At 35.8% G+C, this 25,776-nt stretch overlaps 3 protein-coding genes across 4 annotated transcripts; 1 reads left to right on the top strand and 2 right to left on the bottom strand.

The window, feature by feature from the left end:
- Positions 1-1,821: 1,821 nt before the first annotated feature.
- On the bottom strand, positions 1,822-6,224 carry Ski6 (exosome complex component Ski6). The gene is made up of 4 exons (XM_019058802.2): positions 5,840-6,224; positions 4,720-4,926; positions 4,024-4,233; positions 1,822-2,673 (listed from the first exon to the last, which is right to left on the bottom strand). The coding sequence occupies exons 1-4, from the start codon at positions 5,999-6,001 to the stop codon at positions 2,509-2,511; spliced, it is 744 nt and encodes a 247-aa protein (XP_018914347.1). The 5' UTR covers positions 6,002-6,224; the 3' UTR covers positions 1,822-2,508.
- A 90-nt stretch (positions 6,225-6,314) lies between these two features.
- On the top strand, positions 6,315-13,709 carry LOC109042183 (transmembrane protein 234 homolog). 2 transcript variants are annotated; one of them, XM_072300323.1, is made up of 6 exons: positions 6,325-6,582; positions 7,079-7,164; positions 10,251-10,411; positions 11,191-11,257; positions 12,273-12,365; positions 13,018-13,709. In XM_072300323.1, the coding sequence occupies exons 2-6, from the start codon at positions 7,158-7,160 to the stop codon at positions 13,080-13,082; spliced, it is 393 nt and encodes a 130-aa protein (XP_072156424.1). In that variant the 5' UTR covers positions 6,325-6,582; positions 7,079-7,157; the 3' UTR covers positions 13,083-13,709. The 2 variants fall into 2 exon arrangements, with proteins under 2 accessions (XP_072156423.1, XP_072156424.1); XM_072300322.1 differs by lacking the exons at positions 10,251-10,411; positions 11,191-11,257; positions 12,273-12,365; positions 13,018-13,709 and having other exon boundaries at positions 6,315-6,582; positions 7,079-9,685.
- Positions 13,355-25,549, bottom strand: Hacl (2-hydroxyacyl-CoA lyase). The gene is made up of 12 exons (XM_019058801.2): positions 25,176-25,549; positions 23,844-24,070; positions 22,792-22,973; positions 22,203-22,379; positions 21,038-21,279; positions 20,172-20,357; positions 18,907-18,982; positions 18,301-18,390; positions 17,835-17,982; positions 16,419-16,529; positions 15,125-15,248; positions 13,355-14,703 (listed from the first exon to the last, which is right to left on the bottom strand). Exons 1-12 carry the CDS (start codon positions 25,338-25,340, stop codon positions 14,608-14,610), a joined length of 1,824 nt encoding a protein of 607 aa, XP_018914346.2. The 5' UTR covers positions 25,341-25,549; the 3' UTR covers positions 13,355-14,607.
- Between the last annotated feature and the right edge of the window lie 227 nt (positions 25,550-25,776).

The following is a 25,776-nucleotide window of genomic DNA, read 5'->3' as shown; positions in this document are numbered from 1 at the left end:
ATCACGTGGACGCCACTCTCTGGAAAGAGGGGGGAGGGGGCGAAGACAGAGGCGCTACGGCTACTGGAAGTCCGCCGCCCTTGACACGAAAAATATTATTTTTTGGACGCGACAGACAATGTTGTCCTAAAAACCTCTCCATGTGAAAATAGTATTGGTTTCCATCAAACCTCCCCACCAACTTCTCGTACAAAAATCAGGGCCTGACTGAAGTAGTGAAGTTTTTAGTGCCCTGAGATAAACTTCGGTTGACGCCCCTACCGCAGGGGATTACCTGGGGGGAGGGGGGGGGGGGATTTCTCAGACCTCCTCTCTCACCATTTCGACTTAAAAGATAATGGGAAATGTGAGAAAAATTTTTCAATTTCACCTTCTTCAAAAAAAAAAAAAAAAAAAAAGAATCGATTCTAAATAATTTTGAGGTGCATCCAGTTACATGTATTTTGACGCCAAAATGAAGCTGGTTTTGGACAGCAGGAAGTGACAAGAGGCTCTTAAGAATAAAGAAATCAAAATTATTTGAATGTATTACTTGAAAGCAATTTCTTTCTTATTTGAAACCTTGCAACGTCATCAATTGAACGGTCACCCAACTGAAAATATTGTTCAGGGATGGCTGTTGGATAATGTTTAATTTTTCCTTCAAAAACTCCTGACGAGTCATTTAGATGATGTGTTGTAACTAGTCATCAGCTTTTAGTCTATTTGCCATAGGAGATACATTTTTGCGTTCATAATATTTCATTCTTTCAGATTCAGGTAAATGTATAATTCTGTCAGAAAGCTGATCTATTAGAATTTCATGTACTTTAATTTCGTCCGCTGAGCTGGATTTTTCAAATGCAACATATTTTCGGAATCAAAATTAGTCCTCATTTAAAAACTCTTCATACAACTCCATTTACAAAGATTAAAAGTTATGCAACTTTGATTGAAATGAATTAATAATATGCTAGATCAGAGTTTCCAGAAATCGTTATTGGTCCAAAAAGTTTTGAAGATTTTTGGGGAAAACACTGATGGAATGAGTGCTCTGAGGCCAATTATTGCCATAATTTGGGATGAATTTAACTCAATTCAGTGTTATTAAATCATAGAACTATGTATTTGACAGTCTCTTACTAGGACCTTTACAAAATGATAATTTTTACAAAATTAATGTTGATTTTTGGAAGAAGAGAGAAAAAAAAAGGTGAACATAATCTGGTGATGCAGCTTAGGGTTTTCTTGAATTAAACTTCCTTTAATTGATATTGAGTTGCGGAGAAATTAGAGAGACGAAAAGAGAGTCTATTGTACTACTCAAATAGTAGATATCAATGGAGAAACTCCCAAACCATGTATCACAGAATTTTCCTTGCTTGGAGAAGAAAAATCACGGAGGTTCTCAAGAATTGTCATTGCATAGTTTTCCACTTAAAAAATAGAGTATGATGGGAGGTCAGCAAAGTTGCAAACCGAGATATGTAGTTTGGAAGTTTCATGGTTGATATCCACCAAATCATTTCTCTCATATCAGTACATAGTAGGTTGAGAGTCAAACCTTGCTGCTTTTTAGTTATTACAGCATAGCCACAGCTCTAAGTGAATGCTGGCATCATTGAAGAGTATGAGAAAAAAACAAGCACTTAGGCACCAAAAAATCTTGGTCTCTAATTTTTCATCAGTTGAGCGGCTAAATAACTCAGTTTTTGCTTTCATGTTTCAATTTACTTGGGTATGCCTAAAATAATCTGTTAAAATTGCTGATGAGATGTATTAGTACCTCTGCACCTGAGAAGATGGCTCTAGGAAAATTGAGTAGAATAAGAAGAGTACAAATCAACGGGTAAGAGAAGTTTTATTTGACTCTCAGTTCTCATTAGATGTAAATACATTAGTTAGGAAAATGCGAGATGGAAACCTAAGAAAAAAATAGCATTATGACTACATCCGATGATTTTTTTTTTTTTTTTATTGTCTCTTAGGGAGCGGTAGAATTTTTTTTTCTTTTTACGCAATCTTGTGATGGATATAATACTTACAAATTAGTAGACAAGCGGTCATGCTAAAATCCGATTTCTCTGACAGTTGAAACTTTAGATAGTCCAATTATTAAATTTTTAAATTGTAATTTAACCAACGTATTGCCTTATAAAAACCAAGATTCATGATTTCATACTCCTACATAAGGGTGTCATCCATCGCATTGGTATGAGCCACAGTTCCTCTCATTTTGGTTTCACAGAGCAATGATGTTCTCCTATACCCTAACTGCTCCCCAAGGACATGTATTTGACTAGGCTGTAGTGCAAGAAATCCTGGGTTGTAATAATGCAGTGGATGGCATGATTTGATGTGTTTTTCAATGGGTGTTATCTCCGTCAATGCAAGGTAAAGATTTTAATGTTGCAACAAATTTTACTATTTTTCGCTGCTCAAAGAATGTGAATTATCGAAACTTGATTTCAAGACACAGGCAACCGACCCATTCAAATAAGTGCGAAACACTGAGGAATATAAGTGAGCTCAATTTGATTCTAACTGTGGGAAAAAATCTCCTGTTTCTAAGAGATGCTCTTTTACAGCTTTGTCTAGAATTTTATAGATATCCCTACAACCTTGCAGAGCTAATTGCGTTACTTCTTCCAAATGATCAATGTGAAACCGTTGGGACATTTCCATCACAGCAATCTGGAACCAAAATTTCACTTGTTATTAATCCTAATTCACTTGCAAATATAAATTCTTGGACAAGAGCTTAGCATGGGATATTCGATAGAATCTATGTGCAAATTAAAACCCAATTCGTCTAACAAAAAATCTTCACAACTATGAAAGTTGGTGGAAATGATTAAGGGATAATGGCCGGGGCAGGAACTTTGCCTTAAGGCTCTATGTAAGTATTTTTGCTGAAAATTTCATCACTACTTTGATCAAGAGGTTACTATAGCTCATAAACTAGTATTGATTGTCTTCCTTTCAATTTTGCCCTCTAATGGACCGCTGGATAGGGTATGAAATTAGGGATCTCAGAACATTTTTTTTCATTAAAATTTCACTTAGAAAGAAGTAAATACATGAAAAATTTCCAAATTATGCTCCTTAGGAACAAAATAGCGTTTTTTGGGTACATCAATTGGAGGTGCCTGTTACATGGAAACCCAATTCTACTGGCGTCAAGTTGAGCATTTAGCTGACTTCTGTATGTTTCATGATGGTATAACTTTTTTTGTACACTGAATTTGCCTTGCCAGGCGGTGCATAAGTTTTACAAATTAGAGAGGGGGCAAAATTGAGTTGAAACAAAAACTAATTTTTTGCAAAAATGGGATAAAATTCCGGTCGATTCCTCATTTTGTCACCTTCCAGGCAAAGTATCACAAGCGCCATGCAACGTTTAAAAATTTCCGCTGCCATTTTATTTTTTTACAGAGAAATTGTTCAACGAAGCTGTCCGAAAATTTTACTGAATTTTCTTTGTGCTGCCGATAAAATTTAGTGAAATTTCCAAACAGATTCAACCAACAATTTCTCGGTAAAGAAATAAAATGGCGGCAGAAATCTTTAAACGTCGCATGGCGCTTGTGATACTTTGCCTGGAAGATGACGATTTGACCTGTGTTAATTTTGGTTTTTTCTAAAGCAGACAGTTTGAATACACTGATTCTAACGTAAACGATTAATGCAAATTTATAACTGACAGGAGTATTTGAGAAGTTTTTAGTACATTTAATGTTTTCTGCTAGAAATTTCTATGAGGAGACATGTCTTAAAAAAGTTCAATTCTTCAAGTACCCCTGCAAGTGGTCCATTATAACTCAAATAAACATAGATTTTACAAGAGTCTTCCCCTTTCTTTTGCAAACAATCCAAACCTTTAGTGGGCAAAGAAAATGGGCTCCACCTATTTTCATATCAAAGATAAAAGGTTTTGGTATGATAATACATTTTTTGAAGACCACAGAAATCTCCTGACGATTTTTTGGAAATTTACTGTTAAGGAAGAGGTTACGATTTAAAATATGAAAATGTTGAAAATACCTGTCCTGATAAGGGAAGGGCTGCAACTGTTAAATTGGGTCCACCCATCGTTTCTTCTAAATGACTGATATCGACAAGGGGCACTTTTCCATTTGCTAAACTGGCAGTGCATGCAACTACGTACTCGCGTAGAGGAATTCCAGCATCTATTAGTGCCAAAGTTGCTGCATTTACACAAGCACAATAGTTCCCACCATCTGCTTGTAAAACCTGAAGAAAAGAAGTAGAAGATATACAAAATGTCAGGCAGGTACTGAGGTTTGCTATGAACGGTATATGTAGAGCCTGACTTTCTGTTCAAATTTTCAAAATATATTAGCATGGCTTGGGAATTTCTAAGCTTTTGCTCTTCTTGTGAGTCTTGGTTTAACCCGTTTGCCTCATATGACGAGTGTACTCGTCAACGCACACCTACGACATATCTCAGCTGATGTGTTACTCGCGCCATCCGTAAGCATTGCTACACTTCAGATGCCATCTATCGAAAAAACAAATAAAACACGACCAAAACAATTACGTAGCACCACTGACAGATGGCGCGAATCAACGCGTCAACTGAGCTATGTCCCAGGCGCGCGCTGACGAGTATACTCGACAAATGAGGCGAATGGGTTGATTGCTGCTGTGAAAATTATGACTGAAAGAATACTGGCTCAAATCCTTCATGGAGGAAATTTGAAAGTTTGTTTTACCTACCTCCAGGAAAACATCAATTTGAGATCGTGGATAGAGCTCTGCTTTGATGACGGCAGAGACAGCTTGTTTCAGTAACATTGTCATTTCAGTAGATCTGCGATCACCTCGAGGCCTCTTTTTCCGCTCTCCTGTACTGAAGGTAGCCATACTATACTGACAGTTAATAACCACAGAATCTTGTAATGCTTTCGTACGGCTCCCACGAATCTGGAAAAAAGAAAAAAGTTTGACAGGTTTCCTTCAATAATTACCGGTAGAAAATGTGAAATTAAGATTTATTATCTCAAGTAACATTCAGAAAAATTTTTTAGGACAACAAGTTTCTGTCATTGTCTGACACCACTGTTACAGATAGTTACAAGAGATGTTAAAGTGGACCCTCCCTTGCAAATTTACTGCAAATGCAGCCCTTCTGCTCAACTATGCTAAAGATTTCAGCAAATGCTGAAATGCAGTTGAAGGAAATATTTAGTCGAACAGTCTGTACATACACGCCCAAGGCATTTCTATTATATTGTGTTGGGATTCGCATGGTTATATTTGCCTTTGGGCTCATTTAAAGAGGGGGACTGGATCTTCTGCATCACAGCCTGAAAACCAGGAACCAGGGATCAGTCATCGAAAGGTGCGTTGTCGAAGTAAACTTTCAGCTTGCGTTGGGCTGCTCAACGCTAACGGATATCACGTGACCGTTGACTTACCTGTTGGGAAACGCGTTGTCAGTCGTCTCTGTTGACTAAAAACTGTTGTGTTTTGAGTGTGACACCACATGCACAATTACATTTACAGGTTAGCTCAACACTCTCAACTACCTCCTGAGACCGATGACTTGTTGACTTCCGTTTGGTTCACAGTTCAGGACATCGGGCAATCCAAACGGAGTCGAACAACACCGAGCGTTTGGAATTGGGTAATTCTGTTACCCAACGGTCCCCAACAGTTTACTTTGACAACGCAGCTTAATTTTAGCCTCGTGGGCCAATGACATCTTGTAGCAACCTAGGCTTTCAGAGCAGTCACTGAATCTTTCGTTACTCCATGCTTTTCTTAACAGGGGCAAACACAACCACCTGATATCTTACACATCTATTTACGTACTAAAAATAAAGAAACTGCTCACTTGATGGGGTCCATACACAGCGGCTAGCACTTTCGTATGCCCCTGTTCCAAGTATGCACTACCGTCAGGTTGGTCATAGACACCCAATTTGCATCTAATTCTGCGAAGTTCACCAGCTCGTCTTCCATCAACACGCAGTCCTTGGTCTGATATCAGGTCCATGGTAGATGAGACTTAAAAATTGAAAGCCTGACAATAGCAGAACAACCTGATCCAGCAGCACAATTTACACATGAATCTTTCAAAGTTGAATTCGCTCATACTTGATACGCATAGATATTTAAGAGCAACGAAGTTTGTTAATTTTCTTTGCAAAAGTTAAAAGAGCATAGAAGAACAAATCAATTCCGATTAGATAAAATGATGAAAATGAAACGGCGCACGGCTTCACACCACGTTTTCAAATTTTTTTGGGGTTATGTTTATGTTTACATTTTGAATATAAACATAAACATAACCTTGCTTGTTCATTATCATTTTTGTCAATTTGATAAGAAGTATGTAGTGCTCCTTCCCATTTCCATTACTTTAATATTTTATCTTAACATCTATTTATTTCATGCTCTGCTTCCTCAGTTAGAATCCAGAAGTGAACTCATTCTTGAATAATTAAAAGTAGCCTCAGTGAACGCAATTATGATATCGTTTATTTTGCACTTATTCTAAGTTCAAGCCAACTCCGTTTTTTACGTATATCTTTATTATAAAGTATTTTTCAGTTTAGAAATCCAACATCCGCAGTGGTAAGCAATTATAGTTATATTTGTTTCAAATTAATTTTAAATTAAATTGAAACAGGCATCGTCTCACATGTCTTCTTTGCATGGACTATCAGGAAGTTAATAGCTGCTGCCCTCATTTTTCATAGAATTACTGGGCACATGTATGTATCTCGTTTCCTGCGCACCATAGGAAGAGTGTAGTGAACTTCCGAAAAGTGTGTCTTTAGTGGCTGAAATTGCATTTTGCTTTTGTGGGTTTTGCTGGATCACTAGACTCCAGAGAACATACAAAGTGTATAATATCCGACAGCTCATTTTCCTTGGCCAACCAAGGTTTCACTGAAGTTTGGGTTGAAAAGCCACAAATATTCCACATATCTTCAATTTTAAAAAAGGGGAACACAAACCCATGCCAACCCTCCAGCTTTTTCATGTGGTTTATCAAAGCAAAATAATCATCTTTCTGTTCATCAAAGCATCATAATGATCGAGGGTTTAATTTTGAATTCTGTTTCAGGACGAGGATAATTTTTATTGTCAAGAGGTAAAACATCGCAATTCATGTCTTTCAAGTGTTGGAGTTGACGCAGTCTCTCATGCTGAGTATGCATCTGGTCATTAATCACAACTATTTTTATAAACTTTATACATTTCAATTGACTTGAAGACTGTCAAGCTTTTTTCCCTGTCATTTTCTCTCTACTGAACAATTTTTTAAAAATTGAAACCAATGATATGCACTCCTCATGGTGCTTTTAAAATTTCACAAACATCGTTCACATTACTTAAAGGGCTTAAGTTATATCTCCTAGTTACTTGAAGCATGACGATTAACTTTTGTCATCCATGTCTAAATCCTGAGATTTCATGTGACACAGTTTGCTGTGATGGCTATGAGGTTAAAAATCTCATTGCGGTTGATCCTTTACAGCAGAAAGGTTTGCTCGCCGACTACTTTATCAAACCACCAATGACTGTAACAGTCAAGTTAATCTGTGATGTAAATCTTAGTCATATCATTATTTATCCAAGAGTAGGAATTCAAAAGTCTATCGGTTTTGAAATTTATGCATCTCAAAAATCAACCACTGCCATAAGTGAACATCAGTTCATAGGTTTAGGGTACATTCGTAATTCAGAGGACTGCATTGTCTTTTCTAAGAAAAAGAAGACTGGTGGTGTTTTGAGTGCCATTAATATTCCATTTTCAAAGCATTTTTTATTTAGCCGAGTTCAAAACTTGATCACCAGTGTAAGAACATTATCAATCAAAGTGACTAAAACTCAAAATTCGTCGGTGCCGTCTCTGAAAAGAATCGAAATTTGGGGCCATCCTAGTCCAAATTGTGATTTGGAGTGTAAAAAAAAGGTCGAAGCATTATGGAAGGATAATTTGTCTATTACTAAGACCCAGCAGTCAGATGTTTCAAGTCAAAGCTCTCTTCAAACCAAACAAGAACATCATGAATCTGAGTTAGTAATACCTGAGGAATTCATGGATGTGATTACATTCAGTATCATGACTATGCCAATGTTATTACCATCTGGCAAAATTATCGACCTCTCAACTTTAGAAAAATGTGCAAAAGTTGATGCACAGAGTGGTAGAGTTCCCAGTGATCCATTCACTGGTGAGATTTTCACAGAAGAACGAAAACCAATTTTCTTCTCCAAGCTGAAAGTGAGGATAGACAAATTTTTGAATGATAATTCTCATCATGAGACATTACGGTTTACTTCTCGGACTGTTGGTAAAAGGAAATTAAGTAATGATAGTGATAGTAGTAGTGTCAAGAAAATATATCGTCAGTTGGAGCAAAAGAATAATATTTCTCCCAATCTGTTTAATCATCAAAGTACATCCTCCGCTCAAGATTCTGACAGTTACCATAATGCAGGATTATTGCAAAAAAATGTAAAACAGCCATTTCCTGCTTCCGACCCTGCACCTGAGAAAATTAATCTCAAGGGTATTACTTCTACATGCCAAAAGGAAAAAACAGCTCATTGCAGTAAAGCATCTTCAAATGAAGAAATAATTTGTATCGATGATGCTGATGGTGATGAAGTAATTGTTCTCAGTGATGATAGTGACAGTTCGTGTCAGAGCTTGTCAAAAAGCGTGTTCACATCAACATCTCACAATGTAGATGACATTCTACGAAAAACACTAGCAGGATTACCATCATTCAGACATCCTACCAGTGGCAGTGTATCCCAGAAAAAACAATGTCAAAGTTGTGTGATTTTTGATACCTTGTACCGCTTGCCTTGTGGCCACTTTTTTTGTAGGAATTGTTTATTGTCAAACACCAAAGATTCACAAGTTCTATGTCAAAATTGTGGTCAAGAATTTTCCTCGAGTGAGCCAGTAAGGTTCCACGAGTAGCATTGCTAATGATAGTGAATCCAGGTAACATTCTGATAAGTGCAACTTTCAACAGGAAAAGGGATTTCAATTCCAAGCAAAACTGGAGAAAAAGTTAGCTCAAATAAGTAGTTTTTTAGCTGCAGACTTTAAAGTGCCACATCTTGAGTGGAGCTGGATATATTTGGGTAGTATTTGCCCCCAAAATTTGTGTAAAACATTACACAATAGAATTGGCAAAACACTCATTGAGTTTCTCAGAATAATTAAGGTCCCTTGTCCCGTGTATGCTCATTTTTACAGCTTCTTTCGTTTTACTTTATGAGTCTTATTTGGGCTTATTTGAACAATTTGATCCACAGAGGAAAACCCTCACAAGTTTTAAGTTTTGATCGAAAAGCATATGCACACCATACATTGATGGTAAACAAGCATAGATGTTGACTTTAGCATTTTAAAATTCCTCCTCTAATTTTAGTTAGATTTTTAAAAAGAAAAAAGAATAGTGAATTTTAATGTAAAATCAAAAGAAGTAGGAAGCATAGAAAAAAAGTGTATGGACTCATTTTAATATGTGTTGATTCTACTTCAATCAACTCTTTCTTTTAAAAAGATGAAAACTTGTAGGTACGTTGAATGTTTATTATATTGATGTTGGACTTTCTAAAATACTTACTTACTTTTAAGAATTGTAGATTAAATTTAAGTTCCTTGCCTGTTTTTTTTATCAATAAACCTCGAAAATTTTTAACTTTATTTTTATTTTAAATTTCACAAAAACCATATCTGCGTAGTTTTTCTAATGACTTCCTTCTCATTATCAAAAGTGTTTCTTCTTATAAGGAATAATTATTTCTCCAAAGTTTAGGATATCCTATCATGAACCTTGGTGAATCTTTAAACACACAAGTAAATAAATATAAATATTTTCCCCTTATAAATTAAATAAAAGAAGAACAAACTGTTTTCAATCCTTGAGTCAAACGTAAATTCATCCCAGGCGCAACCATTTTGAAATTTTACAGACGTTTGCAAAGAATTATAGCCCCAATCTTGCGATACCTAGTTAAGAAAGACTAGGAAACTCAAAACTCAGAAGATGAAAAATATTGTTTCATTAAATAAACATGGTTTTCCGAAAATGGGAAGTAGCAACAAAAATCCCTGCGAGTGAAAAACGAAGCCTAGAGGTTTATGTCCGAAATGGGTATACTGTATCCATAAAAGGGGTGATTTCTTTTCAAATCTACTTAAAAAGCAAAGCATGTTTCCTGAGCCAAAAAATAATGGATTTCATTCTTTTGTTTCTGCTTCTGTTTAGCTTTCATTAAATTAATCCTAGTGGGTTCAATATGGGGAGTCACAAACCCCCTGATCAAGATTGGGTCGAAAGGACTAGATAGAGTCTCAAAGAAATCAAGCAGAAGAACATGGATACTTAATACTCTTCTTGAATTTAAATTTTTGCTGCTGAATTGGAAGGTACTTTCTCATTTCAAATCACATTTCATTATTTTTTTTATATTTTTTTTCTTCTCAGTTTTGTTTGAGGAAAATAATAAATAATCTGAGGAAGCTAGGGCTGAAATTCAAATATGTAATTTTCTTTGAACCATAAGTTGGTAAAACTTAAAATGGGTTTGCTTTATGGTCGTCCAAGGATTGCATTTAGTGATTTCCTCAAATAAATTCGGAATTACAGCTCCTTTTTCTACCAAAATATTATCAGTTTTTCCCCATCTCTCATCGTCTAGGCAAAGACAACCATTTAATTTTAATTGGAGGGGTATGAACAATTTTCCTTGCACTTTTACAAAAAAATTTCTCTTCGTTGTTCTTTCTGTAACTTCAATACCATTTGCCCAGAAAATACACTCCAAACCCCTGCACATCATAAATTGGGAACTGTTGTAGTGTAGATCCTTCATGCTGCACATGCAAGGGATCAAACGTAAAATTTACTCAGATATTTATACTTCTGAAGATGTGTGATACATCTACCCAAAAAACTTTCAAAAAAAAGCCAGGGGACTTAGTGATGTCAATTACTTTAAATTATCAGCGTTGAGCCGGTAATTAATCTTCTAAGCCCCTTAAAGAAGTTAAAGATGACCAACAACTGAGTACAGTGCAATTGATTATTGCTTTGAATTTATTTGGAGATATTATGCCATGTATTTTAATGGAGAAGAATATTTTCTTTTGAGTACAAACAGTGCTGAAGTTTCTGCCATGATTTTCGTGTGTATTTTTTCTTTCAGTATATGCTCCCATTTTTGATAAATCAAACTGGATCGGTTCTGTACTATTTTGCACTTCAAGATTCAGGTAAATCGTTGATTACCTTATTTCTGCTTGACAGTTATACTAGTCCTTTTTTAAAAAATTTTAATTGCAACATGTTTGTATTTTTATCATGTCACTTTAAATTCTGAACATGGATACATCATAACTCTTAAAAAGAAGAATTAAAGACTGGAGGATGGAAATTTTTCAACATTACTTAGTTATCGTCCAAAGATTTTTACCAAATTGGTACAGGTCTCCATGGTTCACTAGCCATCGATAGCTCCTACCAAGGATGAGCACTTGCAAACAGGCCTTGATGGTGGCTTGATCAAGTCTAATTATTTTGATCTTTTAATTTTATCATTCATTGTGCATCAAGTTTATTGTGAGAACACATAGTTTAGCAGTCAAAATGACGATTGATTTCATTTGTGCCTGATCTCTACAGCCCTTAACCAAGCGCAAGTGATCGAAGAAATGGAGAATTTGCAGGCAAATTTTGTATTGCCTCATCTGAAAGTGCTTAAAGAGCTGACTTCACAGTATATTTTATAATTTTTTTCTGGTTTGGGAAATGGTATAAAAATAGATTTAAAAGTGAGAAAATGCACCGCCTAGTGACGTCTTCTGGCAGCTTTCACATTTAAACACATGTATTTTAGAAGAATGGATCATTTTGTCATATCTTCTCCGATAATTGCTCAATTCGTGAACCAATGGTCGTGTTCAGTTCACTCAGTAGTTTCCACTTAAACACGAAATTCATCAAATTTCAGACACCTGCAAATTCTCTATTCTGATTTTTCAATATATCAAAATCTCTCTCCTGAACTAGTTGCTTCCACAAATTAAGATCTCTCCCATGAACGTTTACATTTAATGAAGCAATCCTCAGATTGTTCTGGTGAGAACTGTTGAATTTTAAGATACTCTTGTCCACCATCCTGAAAAAAGTGATAATTTCAGTTGATTAATGAGCTAATTAGTAAAGTCGGAAGTTAATTTTTTCCGAACGGTCTACTGATTTTGCTTTTGCCCCGTTTCTTCACTACAGATCTATCTTTGGCTGTGCCCATTGCCAATTCTGTAACATTCATCAGCACAGCTTTAACTGGATGGCTGATAGGTGAAGAAACCCCCGATTCAAGTAAGTACCAAAGAATGAGCTTCTTACTTTCTGAGCCCAGATTTGTACCCTTTTGCACGAAATTAAATAAGAACAGAAAGAATAAAACTGTACAGCTAATTATAAGATTGTTTTCTGAGGATCAATAAACTTTTAATATGAAGTTGCTCTTTTAGATTTTTTATCTAATTTTGCTACTCATTTATTCATTTAATCAATAGCTCGGGTAAAAATCTTGAAGTTTGATTGAAGTCTAAAGGAACAAATTCTGGTTTGGTTAAAAAAGACCTTGAATACAGAATTTTCTTCAAAGTTCCGAGCCAAAATTAACTTTTGTTAGACGTACAAGTCGTTCAGACGGTGTTGGTGATTTTGCTGACATTTGTTAAAATTTCAACTTATTCAAGCAAAATTTTCCCTTTAAGAGATATATTTACTGTGTAGTGCAACAATGAGCAAAAAATGCTCAATTGAGATTTTCCTCCTTGTAATGAGAATTTAAGTTTTATACTGACTTCTGATGCCATTGGTAAAATCACCGATGCTCTGTCCAGTTTGGAACTCAATTGTTTTCTTTGAATTGTACATATTATCATTACCTCACCTTTAGGGCCATCTCCTCTGCACCTTCTATAAATTACCTATCACCTTTCTTCTCTCATTGCTTTTTCAGGAACTTGTCTTGGAATGCTGTTCATACTTGGAGGAATATCTTGTTACATTTTAGACAAACTGTAGCTTAGTCTTAAACATCTGAAGCACTGATCAATATGGTTACAGATTGTCACACTGGCAGTTGGTGCCTCTTGAATGTAGGTTTTGAGAACAACTTCATGCTGCACTAACCAGTGTCATTTAATGCCACAAAATGAAAATTATTTCGTCACATGATATATTTCTTGGTATGAGCCACGAATTCTAATTTAAAAGTAAGAATGATTTTTTCTAGCCTGTAATAACACTTCCAGATCATCTTCCAATTCTATCAATGTATTGACTAGACACAGACATTTAAAAAATGATAAAATATATTTATATAAAAAACAGCGTAAATCAACAACTTATAAAAGTGTAAAACAATGTAAGGAGTAATTTAAACATTGATTGCAATACTTATTGGAGTCTATGAGGTATAATAATAATACAGTATCAGACCTTGATTTATCGGATTTCACAGGACCGGAGGCCGAATCAGTTAAATCCCGGAATCCGTTAAATCGCAATCCGATAATTCGAGGTCTTACTGTAATTAAATGCTCTGGTGCTAGCATCACAAAAACTTGCTTACACTGTATTTATTCTTGTGTTAATCTTGATAAAAATCACAGTAATAAATGAAGTACAGATAGTTGTTCCCTAAGCTTATATGGCAATTGTTTTGTATTTTCTTATTCCTACTATTTTCTATTATTAAAATTGAAAAAATTCATTTGTCCAAATGTTTTATACAGAAAATGAAGAATGTAGAAAATTGAAAATCCGCAAGAAGGCAGGTTTGGTACATTTGCCGATTCCTAAGAGATCTAAGAAATTACGAGATATCTGAGAATAAATCAAAAGTTTACCAAGAAAACTCTTTCTACTTATTTTTGCCTGTTAAAATAGATTGCTCACAATAAAATTGTCACGAATTCAACCAAAGATGATTAAGTATGTGGTACAAGGCTAAAGAGGACTAATGCTATGCTCACAATCAGTCTTTCATATAATAACATTTTCTGACAAACCATTACGATTACGCTAGTAAGCACACTTTACATGCAGTATCCAAAGACTTCTTTTGTCATTTTTAATACCCATGCTATAAAGCAAGATAAGCAATGAATCAGCAATGTATATCAAAAAATCGAGTTTTGTTGCTTAAATCTTATAAATTGGATAAAATTATACAATATACTTGAAGGCCAAGTTTCTATGTTGCCGAATTCAACAAGAAAATTAGGCTGCTGAGGAGTGTAGCTGGAGCTCAGATTTTTTTGGGGCCATTTAGATCCCACAATACCCTTACTTGATAGAGCCCCCATTGTTAGTAGTTTTTTTAAGTTTTCCCTTTGGCAATGTCTTTATATTCCTCTGTCCTTCAACCTTCTTTTACAAATTCGCATAAAACAGTTTCTCAGTTCGCGGTGAAGGGAGGAAATTTTTGACACTGAATAATGGAAAAGAGTAAATTTAAAACTTCCACCTTGAAATATGTAAGTGCTCCAACTTTCCCGATTGTGTTCCCAAACCATGAATAGAATGATTGGGGGCCAGTTAAGGTTTACAATTTCGATTCCGTTAACCAACCAAAAGTTTGTGGTTTTCTTCCAGCTGACGGATTTATCATGACATTTATTATCGATGGGCCATTTGTGATCTGAAAAAAAAGGAAATATTCAAACTTAATTTTAATCTCAGAATCTAGAAAATAGATATTGTTACAAAAACCGGACCTAACCTGCAAGGATACAAAACTGCTCAAGTCTGCATCTCGTAAGGAAATCCATGAGCACATAAGCCAATTCTTTTAAAAAACCTTGTTTTTGTCTCTCCCTCTTTTTCTGAAAACTTAGAAAGAATAGCAAAACGCCCTGATTTTAGGAGTATTTAGGCTTGAATTGTACAATTTATCTTTTTTTGGAGCAAGGAAAATTGGAGCTGGAGATTGCGACAAATTTTACTTTACACACATTACAAAAAAATCAGTGTTGGTTCCTCTGAAAAATTGTAGATTGCTCTAAAAAATGTGGTGTGAAATTTGAACAGTGACAATGAGTAGGATGATTTAAAATTGTTACCGTCAGAGCTTCCTTTAGAGCTGCTTGCAATTCAGGAATGGTGACACAATAAAATCCTTTGCCCCCAAATACATCCACCAACCTTTCATAATGGGCACTGGCAGTCAAAGCATGTGGAGGATTCCTGAAAATATAAAGATAAGAAATTCCAGAAGGATTCACTTGAAATGTGGTGTATTCTAGAAAATACATCCTTACTTGCCCGGGTAAATTTTTCAGTTTGTGATCATTAACAGTCTTTAAATAATTGGATAACTTGACTGCAGTTGCCTTATTTCCTCAGAGGTTTCATTTTATAAACCAAATACTAGGCGACACAATGCCTTGAAACTTGGGGTGAATTTCTTTCATTTTAGGAAGAATATATCCACACAATTCCAAGGTAGAATAAGGCGCACTGTAGGTATGGTTTAGCAAGTAAAATATAAGAGGTTGGGTAATTTTAATGTTGTTGGGCTGATTCTGTTTCAGGACCTTCTAGAAAAGAATAGATATAAAGAAATTAGCTAGGAGTGTTGTTTGTCTGTGACTGCATTATAGAATTAATAGTGTTGATACCGTAGCTATGGAAAAAAGTAAATGTTATAAAGAGCAAAATTTGTTTTTCTGTACAGCAATTTTTGTTTTAAAACTTTGATCATCTGAATCATCAATTTTCCAATTGCTGACAGTCTTAATTGTAACAACGCATACTGTGATTTTCATTACAGTATAAGTAATAATAATAATCAGCCTATGGAAAGTTATGCGAAATAAAATTTCAGATGAATGATTTTAAAAACAAAAGAAGAAGGAAAGGCAGAACTATTTCACAGTTTCGTCTCTTTATGTTAAATGTGTTAGCAGAGTTCGTGAATAAAAAAAACTTCAGCGCTCTTTCCATACCTAGAACAGGATGTGTCTGTTTATGATTCTTCACTGACATTTTTCCTGATATTCCTCCTGGAGATGGTACTTGGTATAAAGTAATTAAATAAACTCTCACATTTTCTTTTCCTGATTACTTGTCTTGCGTCAATTGAGATATGTTAAACTGCCACTTTTTTGTGTTCCTTCTAGCTTTTAATTTTTTTTTTTAAAAAAAAACCAGAGACGTTACAATATTTTCATTGACAAAATGCCATAAGAATCTTGGTCGGTCCAAGGAGGATTTTTATGCATGACTTGCAAACATGTTTTATCTCAATTTAAACATACTTTTGTTACAACTTGTCTCTATGCGTTTTCCCTGAAAATTCATAGCAAAATAAAACAGAATGGTGCAAAAACAGGAAAAAACTGAACAGTTACTTACTTTAGAGCAAGGTCCTCTCGATCTCCCTGAATGTCAGACCACACATCTGAGTCAAATCCTGAATATATACCGTTATTATTTACAATGATGATGACCACTGGAAGGTTGTAACTGCACCAAGACAAAAGAAAGAAAAAAAATGAGATAGAAAGCATTGGAGTAATTGAATTCCAATTTCATTTCGGAAATGGCTTGCCATTCTTGCTTTGAAACAATGTGTATCTCCTTCAGTTTCCATTTTCATACAAATTCTGTGAAAGAGGACGTATAAGACTTCCAGTTTTTTTTGATAATGGTTTAAACATCTTTATTTTTTACTTTTATTATTTTATAGATCCCAAATAGTAATCAAAAAGGCTCAAAAAAATAAATTTTTCACATAAAAAATTCAACAATTTTCTCAGATATTTTGTAGGAGATCCAATTCTGGCCATTTAAAAAATCCTGGGTCTCTAGCCTCTAGCTTAGTATTAACTCAAGCTACAACCGCTTCTGTCTAGCATCATTTCTTGAACAAAAGAACGTTTCTCCATTTCTTAGATTTTAAAATAGACTCAAAAAATTCATTTTTACAGAAGAATGTGGCAAAGCAATTCTCATCAAAAATTTTGCTGATTTTTTCCCATACTCAGAGGTGAAATCAATGAAATTTGTAGTTAGAAAGCTCCATTATTTCCTGAAAAGATTACAAATTTCAAGAGGAAATTTTGCAAGATTGAAATGAAGCTACCTTTTTTTCTGTGCAGAATTAAGTCTACTTAAAATTCTGCAAAAATTTCCATTCAACGGGTAAAACCTGCAGCCACCTTCCCAAAAAAATACAAAGCTGCAGGGCAAACCCGTACCCAAAAATTGTGCGCCAAAAACATACTATTCCTTTACACAACGCACCATGCATCTCCTTGCGCAACCCAGCACAAGTGTCTTTTCTTGCACCATGCAGCCGCCTCCCCCCCTTGTGCTAAGTCCTTTGCCCTTCCACACTTTTTTGTCCTTGACACTCTTTCCAGCGCCACCATTCAGGCATGGCTCCTTTAAAATTCTTCCCTTCCTCTTTCAATGTAGACCCGAACAGATTAGACCGTGCGGCACATGGCTGATTAAGGAGATTCTTCCCGCATCCTCTTTGGTACTTTCTGGAATTTTCTCTGACATTTTAACATTTTCACTGGGTAATGAACCATAGTATTTCTGGAACTTTCTAGAACTTTCCAGAATTTTTTCATAATAACAGCAACAGGAACTGTGGCATTGTTGGAAGGATTGTGGCTGGCCTAAGCAAGCTAGAGAGAATGGATGGTACATATGTGCAGTCTTTTTACACTTTTTGCATTGAGAAATTAAAATTTGAAGATTCAAAGATCTTGCTTACAGTCATTGTAGAATAAAGCATAAGGACAGAGGATAAACTCTTACCGGAACATGGTTTCTACTTCCATTCCTGAAAAGCCAAATGCTGCATCACCTTCCACACAAATAACTTTTTTTTGAGGGGCGTATTCCTTACACCACAGAGCAGAGGCAATAGCGAATCCAAGACCAACACCCATGGTCCCAAAAGTTCCTGCATAAATTTAATTACTGAAAATTAACCGTCCATTTTGAAAGAGTGCTCTGATTCAGAATCCAGAAAACTGATAAAAAGTGTTGGATCTGGACTTCACCAATCTCCAGATTCTTATGTATGAAGATTTTAGTCTCAAAATAAACAACTTATCTCAACATCAAAGGAAAGTAAGTAAAATGTATAATGTTAAAAACATTCAGTGTTTTTCTAAGTCAAGAGACATTGATAGTGATTAGTGATGATGTACTTGCTTATCCGTTTGGTATTCTTGGTCTTGATTTTTTAAAGATTTCTTTCAAAAAATTTCAGACATACCTGCATCAAGTCGGTGCCTAGGAAGTGTGTTTGCAAGCATTGTGCGACCAATATCCATAGTATTTGCACCCTCGCTGACAATAATGCTATCTATAAATTAAGAAAAGTATATTTAGAGAAGAAATTCAACAAAGGGAAGCAGGGGACATTAAAAGGCTGAGAATAGCCAGTATTTTAAATAGCTGGCCAATAAATCCTATAAAGATACCCCCATTATCACAGAGAAAGACGCAAACAAGTTTTTTAAGGCCGCTCTGTTCGAAGTAATTCTCCACAAAAAAGTTTAAGCCTCAAAAAATTAGGTATGCTTCATTTTCAAGATTATTTAAGTAATGGTTATTGCATTGAGCAGGGACAAAAAAGTGTCGAATATTTTAACAATTATATCAAGAGTACTGAAAGCACTCTCTAAAAATTCGATTTTTTTCTAGATTCTGAGATCTTCTCCATTTTTATTACATATGCACTATGGAACTACTTCAGAGTGAAAAAAATATGATCCATAGATACAACTATGAGTTGTGTAAAATGCCAAAAATATTCGGATTCAATGGATAAAATTTTGCATGGAATGAAGTGGAGATACCAAGGGTGAAATATAGTTACCTTCTGGAATGATTTCCTGAATGTGTTTGAAAACAGTGTAGTAATTTAAAGGTACTGTCTTGTCTTCAGCCATTTTCTGAAAAAATAAACAAATATTTTATTCACTATAAGCAAGTTTACATTTACAACGCTATATTCAAAACAACCTATGAGAGTGAAGTTTGTCAGTTGAGGACGGGATCTAAAAAAATGCTGAGGGAAGCTGACATCGAATTTTGGTAGTTTTTGGTCAGTTTTGGTGACGCTCGCTTTTTAAGCAATTTTTCGATAACATCGTGATATAAGCCCATTCTTAAACTTCAAACCACTTTCGTACAAAGACTTCTTCACAAATAATAGTTCCAGAACAGCATGCATCTGCTTTTATGACACACAGAGAGAAATAATGTAAGTCATTCTTGCAATTTAGGAATAAATTTGGCTTTCTGACTCTTTAATTTTTGTTTTATCGAACGGCGTTTCAATTTTTTGGGTTTTTTAGGTAGCTATACCTAGTGCTTTCAATCAGTACATTGGAATATCACAACTAAGCTGAATTAATCATTTCAAAGCCAAAACAGTAAGCGTCACCATACTAACATTGATGGTAGTTTTTCTGACTTCCAAGTCTCATTTCTATACATAATCCTAAAGATATTGCTATGCACGTAATTAAATTCCTATAGTATGGAGCTCTAAGATAACAGGAAAGTAGTCTTTAGCGTGATATGGCCAAATCACTTACCAACTTTTTTTCAGAACCATTTTCTTCTATTAGCTGAAATCCACACACACACACACACACACACATATATATATATATATAAAGGTCGTGTATATATATGCGTGTTTACTTGAGTGATGGCTCACAGTATGTTAGAAAGATTTGGTCCTTACCATTGAGTTAAGGACTATGATAGGTCTTGAAGTTGTCACTTATCTCAAGGGTGAGGCTTGAATTAAAACATTCCTTCAATTAAATTTGAGTTTAGGATCTGACTTGAGAAAATTTCTTTAAAAATGACCCAAGGACCTTTTTTTCATTAAGGATCAGATGTAGAGCGGTGGTCTTTAACACTCCTTGTGAGTACTGCTCTTGTGACACTCCTAATCTCTCCCGAAACCCTACCAACAAAATAATTTTAGATGCACAAGGCTGAGTTAAGTGATTCTTTCGAAAGGACGAGATTTGACCAAAAATCAGTTGATGAAAAATGTCAAGTCTCTGAAGTCTGGTAATATGGTTCGGAGTCTATATAAACTGATTTCCTAATTTCACACTGTACCTCGATGGTGCTTTTGTTACTTGCACACTTTGCTTTCAGCTGATTCCACCAGGAGGAACTTTTATCAAACTTCCAGTTGGAGGACTCCAAGCTCTTCACGAGGAGATCTACAGAAACTTTAACGTCTCCTTGAATGCCCACTTCTGCAGTGACACTGTTGTGCAGTTCTTCAGGAGAAATATCAACCTGCAAAAGGTTGAAATTGGATATGAAGTACATCTTGGTCTATTGAAAGTAAATCCGATTAGAGTCTACGCCACATAAGTTGCACATTTTTATAGTGAGACAGAAACTCCGTCATCATCATTCTTGCTTTTACATTCAATTTTTAACTATAGATAAGTGATTTTCCTTGGCATTCTAAAAGTCCAGGAACTTATTTGGCTTTGACTCAAAGTATGACGAGTCAAAGAGTCATAAGAAGTAGTCTCTGATCAGCTAGTCAGAAATAATTCAGCAGAAAGGAACATTTCTTCTCAAAAATAGCATAATGGCTCACACAAAAATATGAATAAAAAGACTGATTTTATAAGGTGTCTGGTTAATCTTCCAAAATGGTCTCTTTGACTGCTAATTCTCATGAATGTGCAACTTCATGGGTATTTTGTATCAAAACTTAAACTCTTGCATAGAAATCACTTCCCAAAAACGTAATTTTAAAAAAAAGGAAATATCCATAAAATATTTCAACTTAAAGGGTGAATTGGAGTACATTAATTTATCAAATCTCAATCACTAACCATTGCAATTGGTCTTCGCATAGCCATGGCTTTCATGTGTGAAACCCTTTCCAGTAATAAAATTGAGCTAAACAATGACTATGTTCACAGGGACTAATGCACAAACACACTTAGTGAACAGCTTACCTGAATGACTTTCACATTAGCGTCAAATCTGGGCGGCTTTCCAAAATGGAGAATCCAGTTCAAACGAGCACCAAGAAGTAAAATAGTATCTGCTTTTTGCAATGCTAACGTTCTTGCTGACGCAACACAGTTAGGATCATTATCAGAGACCACTCCTTTCCCCATAGGTGTCGCTAAAAATGGTAAATTGAAACTGGAAATAAGGGCTCTGACTTCCTTTTCAGCATGACTATAGGCAGCACCTGCAAATAAACAAAGATAGTATTTATATATTACTGATTTACCATCAAATGGATGCATGACCAAAAGAAGATTACAGAAATAGGGAAAAAGTGCTAAAACTCTCAACAGAGAAATAACTGAATCGTATCTAAGGGTGTACTTGCTTCAATCACCTTTTTAGTATTCTTAGGGAAAATTTACAGAAGATCCAAGACTTGAGATCCTGGATCTTCATGCATGGACTGTCGAAAAGGACCACAGACCACAAAAACTTAGGATTGAGTCATTGATACCACAACATAGAGAAGTGCTCTATAAACATTTTAGGATAAAAATGCTCCAAAAAATGCCAAACAAAAATGTCATGGCAGAATGCTTAATTTTACACCTTATCCATTGGTTCATTTTCCCTCAAAATTTAGACAATTCTAAAGAGGCTGTCCCATTTTCCATAGGAAATGGCCGCAAGAGATTTTCCATCCATACTTTCAGGAATCATAACGGATCATCGGAGAGGCCTAAATCCGGTTACCTTTTCCGTCTAGCCCTCCAAGGGGGGAGGGGGAGGAGATCAAAGGTTAAACGCACAGACCGCCATAACTTTTGAACGAAGCAATGGATCAACTTGATCTTGGGCTCCAATGAAAGCTCTTAACAAGACCTTTCATTTGAGCCCAAGATCAAGTTAATCCATTGCTTTGCTCAAAAGTTATGGCGGTCTGTGAATTTGACCTTTGACCCCGTCCCCCTCCCCCCTTGGAGGGCTAGACGGAAAAGGTAACCGGATTTAGGGCTCTCCAATGATCCTTTATGATTCCTGAAAGTATGGATGGAAAATCTCTTGTGGCCATTTCCTATGGAAAATGGGACTGCCTCTTTTTAATTAAAACATTCTTAAGTAAGACATCAAGTCAAATACAAGATGAATTAGTGAGAAAATTACCTTTGCCAATAATAACAAGCGGATTAGAGGCCTGTTTTAGCACTTTCACTGCTTCTTGAATGGATGCTGGATCTGGCCATGATACTGGTGGTTCTGGGCACTGAGGTACGGAAACGACCCGATTCTCGGGGATTTGCTGAGATAGGATGTTAGCAGGAAAATCTAAGTATGAGACACCTTGAAAATTTTTGAAGAGAGAATGAATTAAAGTCAAATTAGGGGAATATCAACAAGATACTCTGAAAAAATACAATTGACATCATTTTGTGTCATAAATGAGAGGAAAAGGATTTAACTTTCAGCTTTGGGATGAAATGTGATAAACAAGTGCTGAATTTTCCAAGCTTTTAAATTTTCATACATCGGCAAACCAGCTTTCCTCTTTTTTCATCGGTTTTTCATAAAATTTTCCACCGATGTCAAAATTGATGACGTACCTCTTCTTTTTCTTTTGACATTTAAAAATTTTCCCTGCTCCCTCGTTTTTAAGGCCTTCCAACTTTTTCACAGGCACACGAATTGCAATAAATCTAGCAAAATAAGAAAGAGCATTCAAGTCAGGGAGGTAGATCCAGAAGATCATAATTACCTGGTCGACCATATTTACATAAACGGACAGCTTTCTCCACATGAAAAGGAATGAGAGAAGCACTAGGAGGCCTCGCACTGTATTTACAGTAAGGCTGGCTTAGCTCTACTTGTCTGCATTCTTGAAAACCTCCGATGCCTTCATGATCACCAGGACAAGAGCCACCAAGCACGATCATTGGCCTGCAAAACGGTGTGAACAAACAAACATAAAATTTATCAAAAGGTAAAAAAACTTAAACTATTAGTCCCAATTCAATTCAGTCTGTAGTGGCATGGTACTAGGTACAAACTGCTGAAAGGTAAATTAAAGCAAAAAAAAATTCACAATTAAAATTACAGTTTTTACATGAAATTTTAAAACACACCAGTACACTAGCTAGATGCATTGAATAACAATGGGAAAAAATGGTAAATTAATAATACAGCCATTGCAACTTTTAAAAAGTTCCATTGATGTTTCATTTTCCTAGAGAGAAACTAACCAAAATATCTGCTTGTAATTATCTGTTAGTCTTCTTTTTCGAAGAGTGAGAAAAATTCGAGGACAATTTTAAGAGAAAACGTTACTTATTTTACTTTGTAACAATATCAAACATGTGTGAAGATTAGCAACGTTGCAATTTTTGATTCACTTGGTCTTGAAAATGCTTAGGATGGGCCAAAGTAGCAGTTTTTTTGCTGGTTTAGCTAATTAAGAATATCAGACACAAGTAGCTGAAAAGATGTTTCCCCACCACAGTAGAGGGAACCTGCCACTATCATAAATTAAAATTCACTATCTTTGGTGCTGCATTAAAGTGTGCTTGCAGTGATCTGCTGAGTAAAACTCGCAAGCTCTGAGTTGCTGAGGTGCCATTGCAGCGTCTGCATTGCTGAGGTGCCATTAAAACAATTAAGTATGTACCAAGTTGATGTAAGTACGGAAATTTTCAGAGGACCTTTAAGCAGTGAGCAATTGAGCGCTGAGAAATTAATGAATTTTAAAAAAAATCATTTTAACATATTCAGAACCGAAGTAAATCCTATTGGAAAAAAATAATGAATAATCACCAGCAATTGATCTGTGCGTTTGCCATGCCTCCGAATGCATGAAGCAAGCCAGGACCTGGTACAACAAGACAGGCAGCAGGATTCTTGGTCAAATATCCAATAGCTTGCGCTGCATAACACGCAGCTTGCTCATTCCTCATTCCAATATAATGAAGGCCAGCAGCTTGTAGCGCTAAACTCAACTCAACCACTGGGATTCCCACGATTCCAAAAACATACTTCACACCCTGAAAAAAGAAAAGAAGAGACCTCTGTTATTTGAAAGATTCATTCCCAAATAATGAAGAGAAGTTATTTTCCTCTATCTGAGTAATTGTAAACTGAAACTTGGTGAAGGTGAATCACTCACCTCTCAGTCTCAGTCTGGCATCAAACTGCTTCATGGAGCAAATCAGTCCAATATCAGTGTAACTCCGATAACACTATGGTGTCAGTTTGACCGTAACCTAATATCAGTCTGACGTCTCTTTGGTGTCAGCCGATTGTAAATTACGATGAAATCCAAGACAATATGGTAAATTTAGACCTGATACATAATATTAAAAGAACCAAATATTTATTTTATAATAGATCATACACTTTTTTTCTCTGAAGATAAGAGATGATTTCATTTTTATATGACAATTTAGATTATTGACACTAGCTGTGGAGGATAGGTAGTTAAGATAATTCACTGCCAACAATAAGGTCCCAGGTTCAATTCAGCCATAACAATTTTTCCAGGACCCATAAAAATCTGTCACTATGGCTGTAGATGACCTGCCGCTGCAATACTTTATCAACTCTAAAGGGTGACAGGGTGGAGGTGGGACATAGCTATCAGGAAGCAGTCTGATAGTCTGTTTTCACTGCTCGGCTGCTTTGTAAATAAGTCGAGGAACAATAATAGTGTGCGTTCCTGCCAGCAGCAGACCAGAAGCAACAGAGCTCAACTGGTCATACTCCGAAATGTTCCAAGCTCGGTTAGCATTTGCCAAATTCATCAATATGACTCACCGTTGGCTTATCAGACAGGCACTAGGCCTTTCAAGAATATGATATATGTCCTCCTTACAAGTCAAGGAGTACAGTCCAACATTAGGGAGCATGATGGCAGTTCCACCATTGCCTCGGCTCCATGAAGACACCTCGACACTCAGCCTGGCATAAATTCAAACATTGTTGAAAGATACTGAGGAATAACTACTCTAGCAAAGAGTCAGTAAATGTTGGACTTTCGATTGGAGAGTTACACTCAGGGACTTAAAAACATAAATTCACACCAAATGGTGATGAAACGGAAGATTTGCCAGACAACAACACCTGGACATGATAGAAAACTGAAATGCAAACCTGTGCTTTCAATGACTGGGCGATGATTTCGTTCCCTTCTACTAAAGCTTCACTTGATTCCATGTTATAATTGATCGCCGAACTGCTAATCAACCTCACAAGCGCACGATTGGAATTTCCGGAACCCTTGATCAAACTGTAGATGTGCTGGGCTATGAAACGCATTTTTTGTGATGGTTTGTATACGTGCAGGTTATGTTCCTCCTTTCACAAAAAACAAGCCTCACAAGGACTTCTCGCCTAAAACAGTAGGACTTTAAATACTCGCACATTCAGAGGCCGATTGAGATTTAAATAAATTTGAATTTTTCGGTGGTACGTCAACTGATTAAAGTCTCGCAGTGTTATCACAATACCCCCTAGACTGACCATACCTACACATTTGTTTTGAGGTTAAAATACATCTGGTTGTGACGTTTTACACGGCTCTTATGGGGAAAACCTGAAAAAAGCTATTTTTCACTCCTTAAAGTAAAATTTGACGGGGGAAGGATTTTTTCCCTTAAACTTCAAGTATGAAAGCCTTGAATGCATTTAATTTCGGCGGCTGAATCTGTTTCTGGGTGGGAAAAAAAAAATTTAATAGTGGAAGTACATACTA

This window comes from Bemisia tabaci, chromosome 5 (assembly GCF_918797505.1).
Source record: "Bemisia tabaci chromosome 5, PGI_BMITA_v3".
Classification (NCBI taxonomy): Eukaryota; Metazoa; Arthropoda; class Insecta; order Hemiptera; family Aleyrodidae; genus Bemisia; species Bemisia tabaci.
Note: the sequence above shows the minus strand (reverse complement) of the source record. Positions and strands in the feature narration are given on the sequence as shown.